The sequence below is a fragment of the Salmo salar genome, chromosome ssa01, assembly GCF_905237065.1.
Source record: "Salmo salar chromosome ssa01, Ssal_v3.1, whole genome shotgun sequence".
Classification (NCBI taxonomy): domain Eukaryota; kingdom Metazoa; phylum Chordata; class Actinopteri; order Salmoniformes; family Salmonidae; genus Salmo; species Salmo salar.
The window spans coordinates 43427325-43449583 of record NC_059442.1 but is presented as its reverse complement, the minus strand read 5'-3'; the positions used below and the strand labels follow the sequence as shown (position 1 = coordinate 43449583).

The following is a 22259-nucleotide window of genomic DNA, read 5'->3' as shown; positions in this document are numbered from 1 at the left end:
GTACAGTTAAAACCGGGATTCATCCATGAAGAGCACAGTTTTACAGCGTGCCAGTGGCCATTGAAGGTGAGCATTTGCCCACTGAAGTCAGTAATGATAATGAACTGCAGTCAGGTCAAGACCCTGGACAACAAGCACACAGATGAGCTTCCCTGAGACGGCTTCTGACAGTTTGTGCAGAAATTCTTTGGTTGTGCAAACCCACAGTTTCATCAGCTGTCTGGTTAGCTGGTCTCAGATGATCCCGCAGGTGAAGAAGCCGGGTATGGAGGTCCTGGGCTCAAATCTCTAGCCATTTTAATAATAAAAAATTGGATGTAATAAATGTATCACTAGTCACTTTAAACAATTCCACTTAATATAATGTTTACATACCCTACATTACTCATCTCATATGTATATACTGTACTCTATACCATCTACTGCATCTTGCCTATGCAGCTCGGCCATCGCTCATCCATATATTTGTATGTACATATTCTTATTCATTCCTTTCCACTTGTGTGTATTAGGTACTTGTTGTGAAATTGTTAGATTACTTGTTAGATATTACTGCACGGTCAGAACTAGAAGCACAAGCATTTCGCATTAACATCTGCTAACCATGTGTATGTGACCAATAAAATTTGATTTGATTTGATTCTCGATGGCACGGTTACACGTGGTCTGTGGTTGTGAGGCTGGTTGGACGTACTGCCAAATCCTCTTAGACAACGTTGGAGGCAACTTTTGGTAAAGAAATGAACATTCAATTATCTGGCAACAGCTCTGGTGGACATTCCTGCAGTCAGCATGCCAATTGCATGCTCCCTCAAAACTTGAGACATCTGTGACATTGTGTTGTGTGACAAAACTGCACATTTTAGAGTGTCCTTTTATTGTCCACAGCACAACATGCACCTGTGTAATGATCATGCTGTTTAATCAGCTTCTTGACATGCCAGACCTGTCAGGTGGATGGAATATCTTGGCAAAGGAATAATGATCAATGTACAACATTTTTGTGAAATAAGATTTTTGTGTGTACAGGCATAGAGCAATATGGCCAACATGATGATGCAGAGTATGGGGTCAAGGTAGAGCCGCCAGCAAGGCCCAGCGAGGTGCACTGTAGTCTGGGTACTACCACCAAGCATGGTGACCAGCGTAGCATTGACATGTTGTTGTTGGTGGTTAGTGTAGTCATGGCTGTTGTAGCATGGGTTGACACAGGTCTCTCCAGCATGACAAGGCTGCCACATGTAGGTGAAGATGAGAGCGTTGACCACAATGATGACAGAGCCGAGGGCATCACCTTGGATGTTGAGCTGTGAAGTGGAGTCATGATGGCTCCCATTCAACTCCTCCAGGGAGATTTCCTTCCTGTGGACCTCAAGGTTGTCCTTATTGGGGATTTCTGTATGGAAAATAAGACCTGATTTGTGCTTTCATTCTACTCTTGTGTAATCTGTGCCATATATTTGGCATATGACATGGAGTACAAGTAGTGGAATGTTAGCACAAACAGGTATCCAGACTAAACGTAAGAATCCTGAATGATGAGTATAATACAGGCCTTGTATAAATACCCTTCTATATTTTTAAAATTCATATACAGTGTCTTCGGAAAGTATTCAGACCCCTTGACTTTTTCCACATTTTGTTATGTTACAGCCTTATTCTGAAATTGATTAAATAAAAAGAAAATCCTCAGCAATCTACACACAGTTTGCAAATGTATTAAAAAAATACCTTATTTACATAAGTATTCAGACCCTTTGCTATAAGACTCGAAATTGAGCTCAGGTGCATCCTGTTTCCATTGATCATCCTTGAGATGTTTCTACAACTTGATTGGAGTCCACCTGTGGTATAGTCAATTGATTGGACATAATTTAGAAAGGCACACACCTGTCTATATAAGGTCCCACAGTTGACAGTGCATGTCAGAGCAAAAACCAAGCCATGAGGTCGAAGGAATTGTCCGTAGACCGTCGAGACAGGATTGTGTCGAGCCACAAATCTGGGGGAGGGTACCAAAAAAATTCTACAGGATTGAAGGTCCTCAAGAACACAGTAGCCTACATCATTCTTAAATGGAAGAAGTTTGTAACCACCAAGACTTTTCCTAGAGCTGGCCGCCCGGCCAAACTGAGCAATCGGGGGAGAAGGGCCTTGGTAAGGGAGGTGACCAAGAATCCAATTGTCACTCTGACAGAGCTCTAGAATTCCTCTGTGGAGATGGTTGTCCTTCTGGAAGGTTCACCCATCTCTGCAGCACTCCACCAATCAGGCCTTTAAGGTAGAGTGGCCAGACGGAAGCCACTCCTCAGTAAAAGGCACATGACAGCCCATTTGGAGTTTGCCAAAAGGCACCTAAAGCCTGAATGCCAAGAGTCACGGCAGGAGGAAACCTGGCACCATCCCTACGGTGAAGCATGGTGGTGGCAGCATCATGCTGTGGGGTTGTTTTCAACGGCAGGGACCGGAAGACTAGTCAAGATTGAGGCAAAGATGAGCGAAGAAAAGTACAGAGAGCTCCTTGATGAAAACCTGCTCCAGAGCTCTCAGGACCTCAGACTGTTGCGAAGGTTCACCTTCCGACAGGACAACGACCCTAAGCACACAGCCAAGACACCGCAGGAGAGGCTTCGGGACTCTGAAGTCTCTGAATGTCCTTGAGTGGCCCAGCCAGAGCCTGGACTTAAACCTGATTGAATATCTCTGGAGAGACCTGAAAATAGCTGTGCAGTAACTCTCCCCATCCAACCTGACAGAGCTTGAGAGGATCTACAGAGAAGAATGGGAGAAACTCCCCAAATGCAGGTGTGCCAAGTTTGTAGCGTCATACCCAAGAAGTCTTAAGTTGCCATTGGTGCTGCAACAAAGTACTGAGTAAAGGGTCTGAATACTTATGTAAAGGTAATATTTCAGTTCGCAAACCTGTTTTTGCTTTGTCATTAAGGGGTATTGTGTGTAGATTGATGAGGGAAAAAAACAATGTAATTCATTTCAGAATAAGCCTGCAACGTAACAAAATGTGGAAAAAGTCGAGGGGTCTGAATAGTTTCCGAAGGCCTACCCCCATTTCCCCTCTAACTATTACCATTTGTTCATTAATAAAATATATTTGCAGGTTTTTGTTCTTTGTTGTCAGTTATATTTCAAACTGCTTAAACAGTGGTACATTCATTTTCTTTCACTAAACTTTGTTTTAATGATAATCAGAAAATTACTAACATAGCCTGTAATTATTAAGAAAGGTAAATTCAACAGACAGACCATGATCTCCTCCAGGACCTGCTCTGAGATTCCTTGTCTTCAGAATGCAATCAAACAGCATAGGTCTACTGGTCTCATCTTCAATGGATTCTCTCCCTAATACTCTCTCGTACATGTGAAGTTTGTTAATTCCATGAGTGCCTCCATGCGAGTGACTGTGTCCACTGTGATTGTGCTCAGTTTGCCTGGAAACCTGACGTTGAATTGCATTGAATTCTATGTTGGGCAGAAATGAGCTCTACAAGCTAGAATGTTGAATAAAATTATATTTTAATGTACTTTACCAGTTGTCTGTGTAGTTGGTCCTTTTGGCAGTAGTGAGACAATACATCCACAGAAAAGTATATTTATATCACAAAAAATTCAGACACCGAATACAACAGCTTAGATCTTACCGTGAAATGCTACTTAAAAGCCCTTAACCAAAAATGCAGCATTTTGTTTGTAAGAAAATATTTCCTAAAAAAAGACAAACATTTTTAAGTAAGAAATAGTAACACAGTAACATAACAATGACGAGGCCATATAAAGGAGGATGTCAATATGCGGGGGTAGAGGTTAGTTGAGGTAATATGTACTACATGTAGGTAGGGGTAAAGTGACTATGCATGGTTAATAAAAAGTGAGTAGCAGCAGCGTAAAAAAGACTGGGCTTTTGAAGAGTGCCTGTGTTAAACACTACAACCTCACCAATACCCACAGCACAGACACCCTTCAACGCAGTGTCCCCGCCTTCCATGCTTTCCCTCTATCCCTCTGTGGACATCGATGCACATATACTGTATGTCACACTCACACCACATAGCTATATTGTTATGTACATTTTTGAGGGAACTTGATCATTTGTGTCTAGAAGTGGGACTCTGTATCTATGTGTCTGGTGTTGGAGAGTAATCTGTCTGTTCCCAGGTTTCTCTCCTCTAATCCTGGCTGCTACATCGGGTTTGTCTTTATTTTTATTATTTTCAACATTGTAGAATAATAGTGAAGACATCGAAACTATGAAATAACACATATGGAATCATATAGTAATCAAAAAAGTGTTAAAAGTAGCCACCCTTTGCCTTGATGACCACTTTGCACACTCTTGGCATTCTCTCAACCAGCTTCACCTGGAATGTTTTTACAACAGTCTTGAAGGAGTTCCCACATATGCTGAGCACTTGTTGGCTACGTTTCCTTCACTCTGGTCCAACTCATCCCAAACCATCTCAATTGGGTTGAGGTCAGGTGATATTGGAGGCCAGGTAATCTCATGTGGAACTCCATCACTCTCCTCCTTGGTCAAATAGCCCTTACACAGACTGGAGGTGTGTTTTGGGTCATTGTCCTGTTGAAAAATAAATGATAGTCTCACTAACTGCAACCAGATGGGATGGTGTATCGCTGCAGAATGCTGTGGTAGCCATGATGGTTAAGTGTGCCTAAAATTCTACATAAATCACAAACAGACTGGAGGTGTGTTGGGTCATTGTCCTGTTCAAAAACAAATGATAGTCCCAGGACCAATTGGGTGACTCTTATTTTGAAATCTGAAATTGCAGGACTTTTATTTTAGCATGACAAATTGAGGGACTATTGTTTTGAAATTGGAAATGGAATCACTTTTATTTTGGCATGACAAATTGGGGGACTCTTATTTTAAAGTGTGTTGGCTCCAGCTCATAGTTAAATCCTCCTGGATGCTGGATGTACGGTAACTCTGAGCCAGATGCTGGCTGTAACTCTGAGCCGGCTGCTGGACAGTTGGTAGAGCATGGTGTTAGCAATGCCAGGGTTGTGGGTTCGATTCCCAGGGCAACCAGTATGAGGGGTGGCAGGATGCCTAGTGGTTAGAGTGTTGTGCCAGTAACCGAAAGGTTGCTGGATCAAATCCCTGAGCTGACAAGGTAAAAATCTGTCGTTGTGCCCCTGAACAAGGCAGTTAACCCACTGTTCCCTGGTAGGCAGTCATTGTAAAAAAAAGAAATTGTTCTTAACTAACTAGCCTAGTTGAAAAAGTATGCACTCACTAAGTCTGCTAAAATGTAAATGGTTGTAACTCTGAGCTGGATGCTATACTGGATGTACAGTAGCATTCACATCAGTGTTACAACTCCTAACCTAGTGTAAATGGGCCAAGTTGTATCAGATTGTCATTTTTGATTAACATCATTTATTTTCATTTCATCACCACAAGGTGGTGGCAAAAGGCAACCCTTTCACAGTATGGCAACAGTGACAGTTTATATTCTGAGAGTTTGAGCTGAGTGTTTTGCATAGGCCTAATATAAAACAAATATCATAGCCTAATCTTGATGCTGATTATTCATTCCATGTGTCTTAGGCCTGACATATGTGGCATAAGGGAGTGGCATATTAAGTTTCTGGTTTCATGGCAGACATTTTCTTTCTACAGATCTACTGGAAATGTTTGTGTTCAATGGTATAGTGGTACAAAAAAAATTGTGGGTAAACCCTGAAAGCAGGTCATGGTGAAAAAAAATCACGCTCCCTATACTTATAGTGCATTTTTCTGCAAAAGGTGGGTAAACTTTTAGGACAAAAAATAACTCCACTACACCATTGTATGTGATGCTGTTGCTGTTCTCTGTTCCTCTATATTTCATAAAGAAAAAAAATCTAAATGCTCAATCATTTTGTTAGATCAGCCTGCAGACCCTCAGCCGGCAGACCCTCAGCCCTGGTCTTGTGAGTAGGAGGACCCTGATTTCAGCTGTCAGTATCTGACCAATAAGAGGGCGGGAAGGAGGGCCTCCCTGTCATGGATAGCAAAATGGACCAATCAGATGTTAAAACTCCACATAGCAACACCAATCACAGCTGCAGGAGGACTTGGTCGTGAAGGTAGTAGTGGTTACCCGCCCCCCACGCTATCTTGTAGACACATTTTTGTCTTGCTTGGCAAGCTAACCAGACCTTTTCCCTCAATGCAATCAGATATAGCTAGCTAACGTTACATGTGATTCTGTAATTTCAAACTATCTTAGCTATGTTGATGGTTTGCTAAGCAAGTTTATATTTTGGGCACATTTGGAATACAATGCCATCTTCGATGGAAGGATCTTCTAGAGAAAGTGACCTGTTTACTGTGAAACATGAACTGAAAAATGGTAAGTTGGCTAGCTAGCTAATAGTGATTAGCTAAAGAACCGGTTAGCTAACTTACCCTGCCGCTGGGGTTTGCAAGTGCAGCCGGTCAAGTCCAAAAAAGGCAGGGAAAAGTGCTTGCTAACCTAGCTAGCCAAAGCTAACTTGACCATCGTCACGCAGGGTGGGCATAATTTGTGCAACGTTCCAACGGGAATCTGTTCCAACAACTTCGTAAATAACAAGGTTGCCAACAAACAACGCATACAAAGTTGTATAACTGCAGAATAAGATACCGGTTAGGGAGTGGGCTATTTCATTGTTTTTCACCCACCACGTTTGTTCCCGAAAAATGACTACTCACTCTGGTAGCCTATGGACAAACATTAAGAATAAGCTACGTGGTGAGTTGCTGCCTGGTGAATTGATCATGCTACTTTGTGTTCGTTGATTCTTGGCAATCTTGTAACGTTACTTTACGAAGTTTTTGTTACAGATTCCTGTTGGAACGTGACACAAATTATACCCACCATCGTCATGCATGCTTTTGGCGGCTATTTAAAATGGCTCAGGTTTTTAAACGGTGATATTAGCTATCATTCAAACAAATGGACAAAAATAACATCAAACCCTCTGTAACGTTAGCTAACGTTTGAAGTATAACACCGAAGAGCGCTTGACAGGAGGGTTGGCTAATGGCTAGCTGTTTGTGTCGGGCGTTTTAAAAGCCTGTTTTCTATTTGTGGTGGCTTGTACAAGTTACAACAGTAGGTAATATTCCCATCCGCATCGTGTGTGTGTTAAATCATAGTGGTTATTTTGTGCTGCGGTCAGACATTAGCTATGCCATGGCTTTCAGACTCGAGAACCTTGAGTGATAGCTGTCAGCGTTCAGTTTCAGTTGAACACTGCACTGTCTGTATTTCAAGTTTGTATTGTCCCACCCCATCAATCATTTTTTTGGAGGATGTTGCAATGTAGCCTAATCATTCATTGCAAGTGTAATTTCCTATTTTTTTCTGTACTAAGGATTTTGTGATCTTTATTTACTTCAAATGTTGACCAATTATGTTGACCTTCCCATTTTTCCTCTAGAAGGGAGGGTGGCCCTATAGAGTACCACAGTATGAGTCATAATACCCATAAAACCTAGCGGTTAAACACGGAAATGGTTCCAATTGTTTCCCACCTAATTCATTCAAAGATTTGTATAACTAACTCAAGCTAGACCAGAGCCTGTCGTTTCCTATGGGAGCAAAGTAATCATAGTGGGCAGAACAAGCAAGTAGATGGGCAGAGCCAAGCAGAGCTAGCGAGATCCTATTGGCACATTCTAGCATGTACAGTGCATTTGGATAGTATTGACTCCTTTTTTTCAACATTTTATTACGTTACTGCCTTATTCTAAAATCAATTAAATAAATAAAAATGTTTATCAATATACGCACAATACCCCACAATGACGAAGCGAAAACAGGTTTTCAGAAATGTTGAATGCCAAGAGTCACGTCTGGAGGAAACCTGGCACCATCCCTACGGCGAAGCGTGGTGGCAGCATCATGCTGTGGGGATGTTTTTCAGGGACTGGGAGACCAGTCACGGTTGAGGGAAAGATGAGCAGAACAAAGTACAGAGAGATCCTTGATGAAAACCTGCTCCAGAGTGCTCAGGACCTCAGACTGGGGCGAAGGTTCACCTTCCAACAGGACAACGATCCTAAGTACACAGCCAAGACAACACAGGAGTGGCTTCGGGACAAGTCTCTGAATGTCCTTGAGTGGCCCAGCCAGAGCCCAGACTTGAACCCGATTGAACATCTCTGGATGACCTGAATTTAGCTGTGCACCGACACTCTCCATCCAACCTGACAGAGCTTGAGAGGATCTGCAGAGAAGAATGGGAGGAACACCCTAAATACAGGTGTGCCATGCTTGTAGGGTCACACCCAAAAAAAGACTTGAGGCTGTAATTGCTGCCAAAGGTGTTTCAACAAAGCACAGGGTCTGAATACTTATGTAAATGTTGTATTTCACTTTTTGATTTGTTATAAATTTGCAAACATTTCTAAACTTTGCTTTGTGATATTATGTGTAGATTGATGAGTGGGGAAAAAAGCAATTGAATCCATTTTAGATTAAGGCTGTAACATAACAAAATGTGGAGAAAGTCAAGGGGTCTGAATACCTTCCGAATGCACTGTATCTGAGCAGTTCCTTAGCAGAGTAGCAGCCCATACTGTGTGAGAGTGAAGACATGGGCTTGTTTAGCCTCCCTCTCTCGCTTATCTTTTCTGTCTGTGTTTCTCTGTCCCTGTCTCTCTCCCTCACTCTCCCCCCTCCGCCCATCCACACTGCACAAGACAAAAAATTATGGCTACGAATGTATCTGTATATAAAGTGAAGTGATATATTCCAAGCTGTGCCTTAATATAATATGCACCTGTTCTTGATTAGAAGACAGTTTGGTTGATTGTGATGCCATAGCCAGCTGTGAAACACAGAAACAAGTTGTCATGCAGGAAGCCAGGCAGTGGTGTAAAGTACTTAAGTAAAAATTCTTTAAAGTACTACTTAAGTGTTTTTTTGGGGTTATCTGTACTTTATTTACTATTTCTATTTTTGACAACTTTTACTTCACTACATTCCTAATGAAAATGATGTACTTTTTACTCCATACATTTTCCCTGAAACCCAAAAGAACTCGTTACATTTTGAATGCTTAGCAGGACAGGAAAATTGTCTAATTCACACACCTATCAAGAGAACATCCCTGGTCATCCCTACTGCCTCTGATCTGGCGGACTCACTAAACAGAGAACATCCCTGGTCATCCCTACTGCCTCTGATCTGGCGGACTCGCTAAACAGAGAACATCCCTGGTCATCCCTACTGCCTCTGATCTGGCGGACTCACTAAACAGAGAACATCCCTGGTCATCCCTACTGCCTCTGATCTGGAGGACTCACTAAACAGAGAACATCCCTGGTCATCCCTACTGCCTCTGATCTGGAGGACTCACTAAACAGAGAACATCCCTGGTCATCCCTACTGCCTCTGATCTGGCGGACTCACTAAACAGTGTGAGCGTTGGAGCGTGCCCCTGGCTATCCGTAAATATATAAAAACAAGAACATGGTCCCGTCTGAGTACAAGGAATTTAAAATAATTTATACTTTTAAAATGTAAGTATATTTTAGTGATTACATTTACTTTTGATACTTAAGTCTTTTTAAAACTAAGTACTTTTAGCCTTTTACTCAAGAAGGATTTTACTGAGTGACTTTTACTAAAGTCATTTTCTGTTAAGGTATTACTTTTATTTAACTATGACAATTGGGAACTTTTTCCACCACTGAAGCCAGGAGTAATAAATAAAGTGGGTCTTTAAAAACAGGGGTCATGAAGAGAGAGAAAAAAATTGGATGGCTGAAAATAGTCTGGTTTTTGCTCAAGGCTCTGTCTGTTCTGCTTTAGATAGGAAGGACTGCTGTAGGGCAGGCTACTTATTAGCCTATTTTGTTACAATGTGCCCTGTCCTTGTATGTTGTTTTTAGACATTATGTTTTAATGGGGGAAGTTGTGTAACGTTTGCTCTCTTCTCATACTGGGCATTTCCATGTAAAAAGCCCCATGAGCACTAACGTTATTCGGAGCACATCAAATTTTGTATAAAATGAAGGCGAAAAGTCTATATTCTTGTAAACTTAAGGCATATATGGGTGATTCCACGCCAGTGAGAGCAGAAAATATTTTTGGGTGTCTCCGATTTTTCTGTCAATTCTCACATAGAAATATAATTGAGGGTGGACATGCATTGAGGGTGGACATGCATTGAGGGTGGACATGCATTTATATATATATATATCTCATCATCATCATGATGATGAAAGTGGCCATTTTAGACCCTTTGTAGACCTATACACTCCGCCTCTAAGACCCCGCGCCCCTCTGATTCAGAGGGGTTGGGTTAAATGCGGAAGACATGTCAGTTGAATGCATTCAGTTGTACAACTGACTAGATATCCACTTTCCCTTATGATCCGTGAACTGTACATGTCATTACAGGCCTACTCCTTATAGTGTGCTCTAACATGGAGTATGTTTAGATTCTGAAATGCACATTTTCACATTTATTCCACATTAAAAATATTGAGATATTTATATTAACTACCCTTTTTGATTTTGTTCATTTTTAGACGACATATTTTTTTGAAACAATATACTCTTTAAACATCAGATTTCCAGAGTGGACTCTGGTACTTTTAATGATATGACCGACCCATTTTATACATAAACATTGACACGTCAACTCATTATTAACCAATCACATTCCTCCTTTTTGGATTGCGTATTCATCCAATCACCAGCAGAGGGAGTTCCCTTTGAATCTATTTACCATTCACTGTGCTGGTGGTCACAACATTTATCAGAACTTCTGAATTACTGGAGTCCGCTGGAAATGTTATTTACTTGTAGATTATATTGTTCCAAACTATGTCTGAAACTGAACAAAATCAAAAAAGGGTAGTTTTGAGATTTCATGTTTTTTTGTTGTTTAACCTGTTGGGGGTAGGGGGCAGTATTGACACGGCCGGATAAAAAACGTACCCGATTTTAATCTGGTTACTACTCCTGCCCAGTAACTAGAATATGCATATAATTATTGGCTTTGGATAGAAAACACCCTAAAGTTTCTAAAACTGTTTGAATGGTGTCTGTGAGTATAACAGAACTCATATGGCAGGCCAAAACCTGAGAAGATTCTCTGACAAGATCTTGTTCTTCTTGTCTCTGTTTATTGAAGACTGAGGATCTTTGCTGTAACGTGACACTTCCTACGGCTCCCATAGGCTCTCAGAGCCCGGGAAAAAACTGAATGATATCGAGGCAGCCCCAGGCTGAAACACATTTACGCTTTTGGCAAGTGGCCGATCAGAGGACAATGGGCTTAGGCGCGTGCACGAGTCGACCCCCCCCCCCGTGCTGGCGCTGCTCTCCTTTCACTCACTCACTCGCTCACTCAGCTGCCTGAAGCGGTCTCTCGGAACACACATACCCCTCAGGCCCTCTACATTCCTCCCTTCCACTCACTCAACAACAGCCTGCCTCACTGCCTGGTGGTCAGCAGCAGCAGGTAAAAGTGCATTGGTGGTTCAGTGTTAGAATTCTCGCATGCTACGCGGGAGGCCCGGGTTTTATTACAGGCCAATGTGTAGATCCTTTGGCGTCAGGTAGCCTCGAGGTTAGAGCTTTGGGCCAGTAACCGAAAGGTCGCTGGTTCAATTAATGGAGCCAACAAGGTAACAAAATCTGTCGCTGTGCCATTGAGCAAGGCACTTAACCATAATCGCTTTAAGGGTACTGTACAGTGGTGGCCCTGCAGGTGTCTCAGGGGACGTTGGGATATGAAACAAAACACATTTCCATTACACACTTGTGTGTAACAGGACAAATATAAGCACCCTCCAAAATTATTATTATTATAAAAAAATGTATAGATTTTCTTTTTTAAGAGAAATGCCATTGCGGCTGTGGTGCAATTTTAAAAGTAGCCCATTTTGGCCGGAAAACCGCGGACATAGCAACCCTGGGGGCTGTGCGCACTGAAACTTGAAGTGCTGAATTGTTCGTTTTTAGAAGCCCACAGCACCGGCATAGAAGTCGGTCGAAGTTACTCAGAAGTGTTTCTAAATCCCAGATGGGGAAAATGAATGGTGGAGAAACAATTGGAACCATTTCCCTGTTTGACCGCAAGGTTTCATGGGTATTATGACACCTCCCCTGTGGTGTTCTATGCCGTTTTATTTTCTGCATCATCTCGCTGAGTCCACCTTTTAATGCCAATCCCTGGTATGATCAGACCTCTGAGGTGGCCACTTTGATGTGGACAAAACTGTCCCAGTTCACAATAATATCAAGAAAAGTTGCCATAAGTGATTTTAGATGGCATTTACCAGATCCTGCACATGATGAGCCTCCAGGCCTGAGATGAGACGAGGGTCTGGCTGGAAAGAATACCCAACCCACTCAAAATCTAGGGCCTTGAATGGATGCCTGGCTGGGCTGTCAGTCATTGGTGTTATGCAGTCTGAACCTCTTTACCTCCATGTTGTCAGTGGCAGACAGCCTGACATGCAGGGCTCTGGGGCTTACAGCCAGCCAGCCAGTCAGTCAGTCAGTCAATCAGCCAGTCACAGTCAGTCAGTCTCAGTCAATCAGCCAGCCAGCCAGTCAATCAGTCGGTGAGTGTCTACCGAGGTGGTGACTGAGAGAGTGCGACGGTGAAATTGATATACACGTTGTGCAATGGTGAACTCTCTTTTTGTGTTGCACTTCCGCAGTGAGTGAGCGAGAAAAGACTCTGTCTCTCTGTCTTGTCTGAGAGACAGCAGGAATGTGTTCGCTACAATACACACGCACATCTTAAAAGAGCATGCCCGGACTGCTCTGCTCTGTGTGCTAAGAGACATGTGCACAGATGTGCGTTCACGCCAGCATAACACACGCAAGCGTTCCCATGCTACCCGACATCGAACATCGTTTACAAGGCTACCAGCACACCCTCAAACTCACAGATTACCTTCACTCTTGCTTGCGTACTTGCTATGCGCTCTTCTCCTTCTCACGCATGCCATGCATGCACACATGTCAGCTGAGGGTTAGCCTAGATACTCTACCCTTAACAGCTGCTCACTCTGCTTTCAGAGTTGTGTTCACTCCAGTGACACATTAGGCTAACGTGATTTGAATAACAACATTGAATAATGCAGAAGTCATCAGTTTCGGCATTGAGATACATTTTAAAAAAGTCTTTTTTTTTGTTGGTCCAGGCCAATGTTCTAGGCCTGGTGTGTATTGTTAAGCATTTGTGATACTTTCTTGTTTGTAAGCTAAGGATCTTACCATCTTTGTCATCTTTGTCTTGCCACAGCCAACCTGACCGGCCACGTAGAGAGGGTGGGCATCGAGAACTTTGAGCTGCTAAAGGTGCTGGGAACTGGAGGTGAGTGACAGGTCTAAAAGCCAATCCAGTGCTGGAAATTTTGTCACAGTTTTTGAGAAGGTGCATTCATTTTGTCTCGCACCATCCGGTGCTCCGGTCTACACATGCACTCAATTCTTTTGGCTGCTGAGTAAAAAAAAAACATGTTTTTCTTTCTTCTCTCTCAGCCTATGGCAAGGTGTTCCTGGTGCGCAAAGTGAGCGGTCACAATGCAGGGCAACTATACGCCATGAAGGTGTTGAAGAAGGCCACAATAATACAGAAGGCCAAGACAGCAGAGCACACACGCACAGAGAGACAGGTTCTGGAGCACATTAGACAGTCACCGTTCCTCGTCACCCTCCACTATGCCTTCCAGACGGACACCAAGCTGCACCTCATACTAGGTCTGGATCGCTCTCCTTCTCTTTCGCTCTCTCTTTCTCGGTCTCTCTCTGTCCCTTTCTCCTCTTCTCGTTCTATCTCTCTCGTTCTGTCTTTTCCAGAAAGTTGTTCTTTTACAATGAAGACATGAGTATGAAGTACGAATGTCAAGTAGCAGAACGTAAGATTGTTACGAAAGGAATTCAGCGTTTTTCAGTGATACTTTTCACCTGTCTTACAGGGAACTGAACTGACCCGTTGAATTCTGGAAGTATACCGGCAATGTTGAAATGTAATATCACGGAGTTAAGACAACCTGGCTCGCTCATACCCGTTTCATTGTTATTGTTATTATGACAGATTATGTGAATGGTGGGGAGCTCTTCACACACCTGGTGCAGAGGGTTCGGTTCAAGGAGCAGGAGGTAGCCTTGTACAGTGGAGAGATAGTGCTGGCACTGGAGCACCTACACCAGGTGAGTGTGGGGTACCTGTAGACCTGCACTTCATTGTTTCGTCATTCTCGAACTTCATTAAGGTACAATAACTTTGGAGTTGTAGCCTAAAATGCAGCTGCAAATGGTGCCGTTTCCTCAGTCATTCATCACACTGTGTTATCACAACTGTCATACTTTCAGGTCCGGTTTCCCGGACACGGATTAAGCGTAATCCTGGACTAAAAAGCTATTTCACTGGAGATTCACCATGCTTTTTAGTCCAGGACTATGCTTAATTTGTGTCTGGGGAAACCGCCCCGTGAAATACTTTCTGGATGAATTTCTGGCTGCTGATTCTACATGTTGTCATAGTCGAGCCTTGTAATCGCCTGACTGTTTTCTAGCTGGGGATAGTCTACAGAGACCTGAAGCTGGAGAACATCCTCATGGACTCCAGCGGGCACATAGTGCTCACAGACTTTGGCCTGAGCAAAGAGTTTGATGAGGTATGTATTACAGATGTTTGGAGCAACGGGGCCTACCCCATACATCCATGTGAACGTTAAGACACAGAGGAGAGTTGTACTTTAAAATGGTTAGACTACTTACAGTATTAGGGTGTATTCACACTCGTGATGCATCCCTCTGAGTCAATGGATGAGTAGGGCCGGGCAATGTACTGTATTTGACTATACCGGTATTGATGCATGGACCGGTTTGGGTTTTTACTCGGGCTGGGAATTGCCAGGGATCTCACAATACGATATTCTCACGATACTTAGGCGCCGATACGATGTGTATTGCGATTCCATACTGTGATTTTCTTGCGATTCGATGTTCTAAACCTATTGCTTACCCATATCTCTGCTGCGGAGGGACAAGAGGGAGCCATGACAAAACACGTTTTGATCAGTCACGGAAAGTGTGCTATGGGCGGAGTTAATGTACTTTTAATCTGTCTGTCTACATATTTCAAGTCATGGTAAATGAGTGTGCAGTGAGATACCCGGTGGGTTGGATGATACTTTTCTCATCAATCACCTTGAAAAAAGATAGGCTTGAACTGGTAATCAACCAACACTCAATCGTTAACAAAACACAATGGAAAGGCCAAATGCTATCTAAATGTTGAATGTGCGTAGGCGACGGAGAGAAACAAAATGGCTGCAGTTTGAGGCAATGTGGCGGAGAGTGATGAGGGTGCTGGGGGGGGGTGAGCAGGTGGGTCTGGGCAGGTGTGATGTCGTTGATGGTTGTGTGCGTTTCTATGCTGTCATTTGTATGTGTATTTTTTTTGTATTGAAAAAATATAGAAATGCTGAAAACAATTGTGCTCCCTGTTTAAAAAGAAGATGGAGAACAAACTATGAAGGAAAAATACTGAAGTTTTGGTGCAGGTACAGCCAACTAGCGTGAAAATATATTGCGACATTGTCAAAATGATATGATATATTGTCAAAAATAATATCCCGATATGTAACTGTATCGATTTATTTTATTTCCTCCCATGACTAGTTTTCACTTTACATCCTATAACAGTATTTCAATGTTTTGGTATGTTAAGTGTGATAAGCAACTATGCTGCGTGTAATGTCCATTTTTATAGTTTACTCCGTTTGTTACTTGGTAGTCCTCTCTCTCCCTCTCCTCCCTCTTACCACACCAAGCCCTGCTTGCCCCGTCACTCCAAAGAGAGCAGTTGTTGCTCGACCATGGAGTCACGAGCACTTCACTTCCCCTTCACTCTGCCGTCTGCATGGTCAGACGCGACAAGATGTTGGTGACAGCAATGCTGCTTTCAAACCGTGCTTTAATTAATTACACTATTAGTTTGTGTATCTGTCTGCAAACACCTCGTTTTTCTTATCAAGTTTTGGCTAAAATCAATGTTCTCCGCGAATGCTAATCACTAGTTAGCTAGCTAAATGTAATCAGTCAGACCAAACGTAGCTACGCTGTAGTTAATATACCGCCTGATACCAGTTCTGATGTAGGCCTAGATCACTATGTTGCTTGTGCAATGGTATCTTCTAAATCAGAGAGGAATAAGCGAAGCATGAATATGTTAGCTAGCTAGCTAGCTACATAAAGTAAGAGAATACACATTTAATGTAACATCGAATATGGTCCCCTAGGGAACACTTACCAACACTTTGGATCCTACCCTGTCACAATAATTCCTCTCTGGCTTATTTATTTGTTGTCATGTCAAACAACGATCTATTCAACATGCTGCCCACTGTTAGAGACTATCTGACTTGAGCCCGTTTTAATTACATAATGAGCCTGTTTATAACGGCATAATCAGCTTATTAGTAGTAATAACTTGTTATCGGTTAGGATGTTGGCGCTTGTGTGTTATTGCAGTGACAAGGGGAAGGAAGTACAGAAAGTTTCTGTCTGTCCAGACATCTTGCTAACGAAGTAGGTAAAAGGTAACAGTCAAGTCTCAGTTCCTGATAAGCTAGGCTAGTCTCTATGGAAATAGGGTAAGGAGAGATGTGAAACTCAACGTCAAGGTGAGGACAACAGAGACTGAACCGCTGAGAGGGGGCCCATAGGGGCCCACCAAACAACACTCTAACTGAAGCCTTATCTCTCACACACATACACACACACACACACACACACACATCCCCGCCCATGAAGGTTTTGGGCTCAGTCTGGGCCACGACAATACCATAAGGAGCAGACTCGGTTCCTGCCCAGTAACAGAGAATGACTGTTTATCTTAGACATACAAGGAGAAGACTCCACCTAGTCGGAAGATTGAAATATGTGCTTGTGTGTCTTGTATGTTGTGTTGTGCAGCTACGACATCCTGTTGGCTGTAATAAATCTAGTTTGAGCTTCCTTTTGGGGTCCGTCTGGATTTGTACCAGAACTTAGAACCTAACACCACTTTTTTTCCAACTATTGAATTACAATAATCATTCTATCATTCTACTGCTTTCAACAGTTCACTAATAAACTACTTTAGACCTAGATTTTGTCGCCCGTATCGATCAAGCAGCCCTACGTGACAGTGTGGGAATGTTAAAAGTGCAGGAAATGCAGATGTTGATCAATTGTTTTGGGTTGGATTGAACAGTATAAATCAGAATGGATTCCCCATAAACATCACTTATATTTTCTATGTTGCCACCCTAGGGTTCTTATATTATTAAAAAACAGTCATACTGTTATACCGTAAAAAATATGTTCTGATAATATACTTTGGCCATATCGCCCAGCCCTACGGAGGGGTATGCGCTCTGTGTTTTGAGGCCGTGTTTGGAGTGAGTTGTTTAACGCAATTTAAGCTCATGCAACCTGTCACGCCTACCTTCTAACACGCCTTCCCCATTTACGTACTTTGTCTCTGTCATTTTACGCTGCGTTGCTCCGTGTGAATGCACTCTTGGTTAAAAAAGTTACGCAATGCCAAGCCCCTTGACAGACATGTCTTCTCTCTTTTACTTATGGATGAGTATTTATGCTAGCACAGACACCAGACCACCCAGTATCTGCATGTTTATGTCTGTCTGGATGTTTTGAGGCAGTGGTTCTGATTTATGTCCAGCCCACTTGAGAAGATGTTTTGCAGCCTGTTGTTACACCGTGTGTGTGTCCCAAATGGCACCCTGTTCCCTAGGTAGTGCGCTACGTTTGGCCAGGGCCCATTGGGCTCTTGTCAAAAGTAATGCACTATATAGGGAATGTGGTGCCATTTGGGACGCACAAATTCTGTATGAACGTTTTGGCAGTCTATTATACACATTCTGTGTGATGGTTATGGAGTGTAAATATGTGATGGTTATGTAGTGTAAATAACCTCTGTATGGGCGTCATTATAAGTGCACAGTTAGATGTCCCGTTCTGTTGTGCTTGGTAGGTTTTTCAAAACAACAGTGACTTATTTTCTACCTGAACTGATCAAATGTGTCCTAGTCCCAAGCTTCCTTCCTATCAATCCTAGTGTGTCTGCAAAATGGCAGTGATTAGAGAACAAGAGCTAAAGAGAGGGGGGGGGGGAAATCTCATCTTGCTATGTTATTTCAATGTTTCGACTGTGTTTGTTGTTCCCCAGTTGGAGAGGGCTTACTCTGTCTGTGGCACCATTGAGTACATGGCCCCAGAGATCGCAGAGGGAGGAGAGGCTGGACATGACATGGTAAATGATCATTTAGAACGTGTTCTACTACCTGTTCTACTGTTCCTGACCCAAATGCACATGGTACACAGGTAATCACAAGTCTAGCTCACTAATAACTGGGTGTAGTCTGCTGCACACCTGTAAGAGCTGCCCTCTGGTGTCTGGTGTGGTTCCACGCTGCCTATGTTGAATCGTTTGCACAACGCGTCTGCAGTGTTGGCAGCCTGGAACGCCACCGTTGTCACGTGGTATGTATATCATGAGCTTGTATATAATCTTAATAATACAAACTTTATTCATCCATGGACTATCTACCCGTGTTCCAGGCAGTAGACTGGTGGAGCCTTGGGGTATTGATGTATGAACTTATGACAGGCGGATCACCATTCACCGTCGATGGAGACGAGAACTCTCACACAGATATCGCCAAGTAAGCATTCCCCTAGATCTATCTCCTAACACAGTGGTCACCAACCGGGTCGATTTGTCGATCTCCAAACATTTCTGGAAACGCAGTTGGTGGTAGGTGCACTTGATTCCGCAGCCCTAGCGCCGGAAAGGCAAAGTGTTTCCATTTTGAACCAATTCATGTGTCTGAGGGTAGAATTCCGCCTACCCGGAAGGCCCAGTGAACAAATAAAGTGCACCTATAGGCCTACCGCTGGCCAATCAGATAGCTCAGATCGCCAGTTCTGCAGTTTCCTAGAGCCGTAGACTGTAAAAAGAAGCCTTGAGCGCACAACGTTTAAAAAAACGTTTCAAACAATGACTAAAGCGACTCAATGAATACAGCAAAGAGCTGCTGTTTTTATGACTAAGTTCGTGTTTAAGTTGTTACACAGCACTGTCAACACTTTGTTTAACACGTTTATAAGCCATAAAATGTGCGTTCTCCCTACTTTCACTCACGCTACAACCACCACTGCAGCAGCAATGAATGAGTATAGCAAAGTGTTTCGATAAGCTTGCGATTTCATTATTTGTTGCTTCTCTTTTTTAATATTGAGGTATATTTCACTTTCTCTGGTCATAGGAGTAACAACATTAATTGGTGCACGAGGCAAAAAAAATGCAGTGTAACTTAAGATTCACTATCCCCTTTTCTCAGCGGAGGGATGGTGAGTCCGGTGAGAGGCAGCCGAAATGCAGTAATACTATATTGGGCATATTGCATAAACTTCATTGCTACAGAACTGTTTTTAATAGGTTAATGGTGCATAGGCTTATGTTTTTTTGTCATGTTTTAAATAAAAATCTTATCGGTAGATCTCAGCTTGCATTTTGACTCAGTGATCTTAACTCAGAAAAGGTTGGTGACCACTGTCATATCTCCTAACCCCAGGAAGAGTAGCTGCTGCATTAGCTAAGGGGGATCCTAATCAACTCAACTACCCATCCATTTGATTTCCTGGTTCTCTGGGAAACAAAAATGTTTCACTTGTCCTTTTTACTCAGTAATAAGTAGTTGGTACCCAGCCAGCCAGTCTGTGTGTCTGTGTCTAATCAAGTTGGGCTGTTCAAGGAAAAAAAGATGAATTTATTCTTCTATATCTGGCCTCTCATTGTATAAAACTTTCTGGATTGTTGTTTTCCATATCTCTCTCTCTCTCTCTGGACTGTATGTCAACCACTTTGGAAATGTGTTTTCGTTCATGTTTTCATGTGTTATTCTCTGGGATCAAATACACTTGTTACTGTATGTCAGTCAGGGGTATTCAAATCTGATCCTGGAGGCCCAGAGTACTGCTGGTTTTCTGTTCTACCTGGTGTCTCTGGTCTAAATTAGTCCTTGATTACAGGGGGAAAATGAACAATCAGCAGTGGAACTGGCTTCAAGGTCCAGAGTTGAATTTGTCTGATGTACAGTATGTATTATAATTTTTTACAAGTAAAACCAAAATTCTATCCAACCCTGACCTCTGTCACCTGTCAGGAGGATCTCAAAGAAGGACCCTCCGTTCCCCAAAGACATGGGCCCTCTGGCCAAAGACCTCATCCAGGGCCTCCTCATCAAAGACCCAAAGAAGAGACTGGGCTCTGGGCCTGACGGCGCAGAAAACGTTAAGAAACATCCATTCTACCAGGTAAGAGAGCGAGGCAGCCACTTAACTTCGTACCAGAGCTATTTCCATAGGCTGGCCGGATATGCTGTATGGCCAACTCCTATGGTCATTGTCATTACTAATGACAAAAGTAGTTAGCTATACAGCACAAACAGATCTGAGACCAGGTTAGCATCTCCTCGCTAACATATTGAGAACATCTTGTCCATCTTAGGTATTTTGTGTGGCATTTAGACAAATTGGTACGTCGTAGGTTAATTTGTAGAGTAAGTGTATTGGAAGGCCTACATGCCGTACAGTACCTTCAGAAAGTATTCCACATTTTGTTGTTACAAAGTGGGATTAAAACTGATTTAATTGTACATTTTTGTCAAAGATCTACACAAAATGATCTAATGTAAAAAGGGAAAAAAATATATATACAGTACCAGTCAAAAGTTTGGACACCTACTCATTCCAGGGTTTTTATTTTTTCTATTTTTTACTTTGTAGAATACAGTTACATTTTAGTAATTTAGCAGATGCTCTTATCCAGAGCGACTTACAGGAGTGAATGCATACATTTCATACATTTTTTTCTCCGTACTGGTCCCCCGTGGGAATCGAACCCACAACCCTGGCGTTGCAAACACCATGCTCTACCAACCACATCAAAACTATGAAATAACACATGGAATCATGTAGTAACCAAAAAAGTGTTAAACAAATAAAAATATATTTGAGATTCTTCCAAGTAGCCACCCTTTGCCTTGATGACCACTTTGCACACTCTTGGCAGTCTCTCAACCAGCTTCACCTGGAATGCTTTTCCAACAGTCTTGAAGGAGTTCCCACATATGCAAAGCACTTGTTGGCTGCTTTTCCTTCACTCTGGTCCAACTCATCCCAAACCATTTGTTGGGTTGAGGTCAGGTGATATTGGAGACCAGGTCATGTTCTCATGCGGAACTCCATCACTCTCCTCCTTGGTAAAATAGCCCTTACACAGCCTGGTGGTGTGTTTTACGTCATTGTCCTGTTAATAAATGATAAATGATAGTCCCACTAAGTGCAAACCAGATGGGATGGCGTATCACTGCGGAATGCTGTGGTAGCCATGCTGGTTAAGTGTGCCTAAAATTCTACATAAATCACACAGTGTCACCAGCAAAGCACCGTCACACCACCACCTCCATGCTTCACGGTGGAAACCACACATGCGGAGATCTTCCGTTCAACTACTCTGCGTCTCACCAAGATGCGGCGGTTGGAACCAAAAATCTCAAATGTGGACAGATTTACACCGGTCTAATGTCCATTGCTTGTGTTTCTTGTCCCAAGCAAGTATCTTCTTATTGGTGTCCTTTAGTAGTGGTTTCTTTGCAGCAATCCAACCATGAAGGCCTGATTTCACGCGGTCTCCTCTGAACAGTGGATGTTGAGATGTCTGTTACTTGAACTCTGTGAAGCATTTATTTGGGCTGCAATTTATGAGGCTGGTAACTCTAATGAACTATTAGCCTTGATGGTTTTTGCGACTGCACTTTAAGAAACTTCTTCAAATTTACTGGATTGACTGACCTTCATGCCTTAAAGTAATGATGGACTGTCGTTTCTCTTTGCTTATTTGAGCTGTTCTTGCTATAATATGGACTTGGTCTTTTACCAAATAGGGCTATCTTCTGTATACCACCCCTACCTTGTCACAACACAACTGATTGGCTTAAACACATTAAGGAAAGAAATTCCACAAATTTAACAAGGCAAACCTGTTAATTGAAATGCATTCCAGTTGACTACCTCATGAAGCTGGTTGAGAGAATGCCAAGAGTGTGCAAAGCTGTCATCAAGGCAAAGGGTGGCTACTTTGAAGAATATAAAATATATTTAGATTTGTTTAACACTTTTTTTTGGTTACTACATGATTCC

The 22259-nt window shown here is 42.6% G+C and overlaps 1 protein-coding gene across 5 annotated transcripts in view; it reads left to right on the top strand.

Annotated features, from left to right (window-relative positions):
• Positions 1 to 6131: 6131 nt before the first annotated feature.
• The window catches only part of rps6ka5 (ribosomal protein S6 kinase, polypeptide 5), a 38309-nt gene continuing 22181 nt past the window's right edge, over positions 6132 to 22259 (top strand). For 4 of the 5 annotated variants that reach the window (XM_014197872.2, XM_014197862.2, XM_014197852.2 and 1 more), the window contains exons 1-8: positions 6132 to 6374; positions 13282 to 13353; positions 13521 to 13739; positions 14077 to 14192; positions 14558 to 14659; positions 18223 to 18306; positions 18615 to 18718; positions 20222 to 20372. In XM_014197872.2, the coding sequence (XP_014053347.1) occupies positions 6305 to 6374; positions 13282 to 13353; positions 13521 to 13739; positions 14077 to 14192; positions 14558 to 14659; positions 18223 to 18306; positions 18615 to 18718; positions 20222 to 20372 (918 nt within the window). In that variant the 5' untranslated portion in view covers positions 6132 to 6304. The remainder of the gene's footprint in view (positions 6375 to 13281; positions 13354 to 13520; positions 13740 to 14076; positions 14193 to 14557; positions 14660 to 18222; positions 18307 to 18614; positions 18719 to 20221; positions 20373 to 22259) is intronic. The other variant, XM_045718002.1, reaches the window with a different exon arrangement.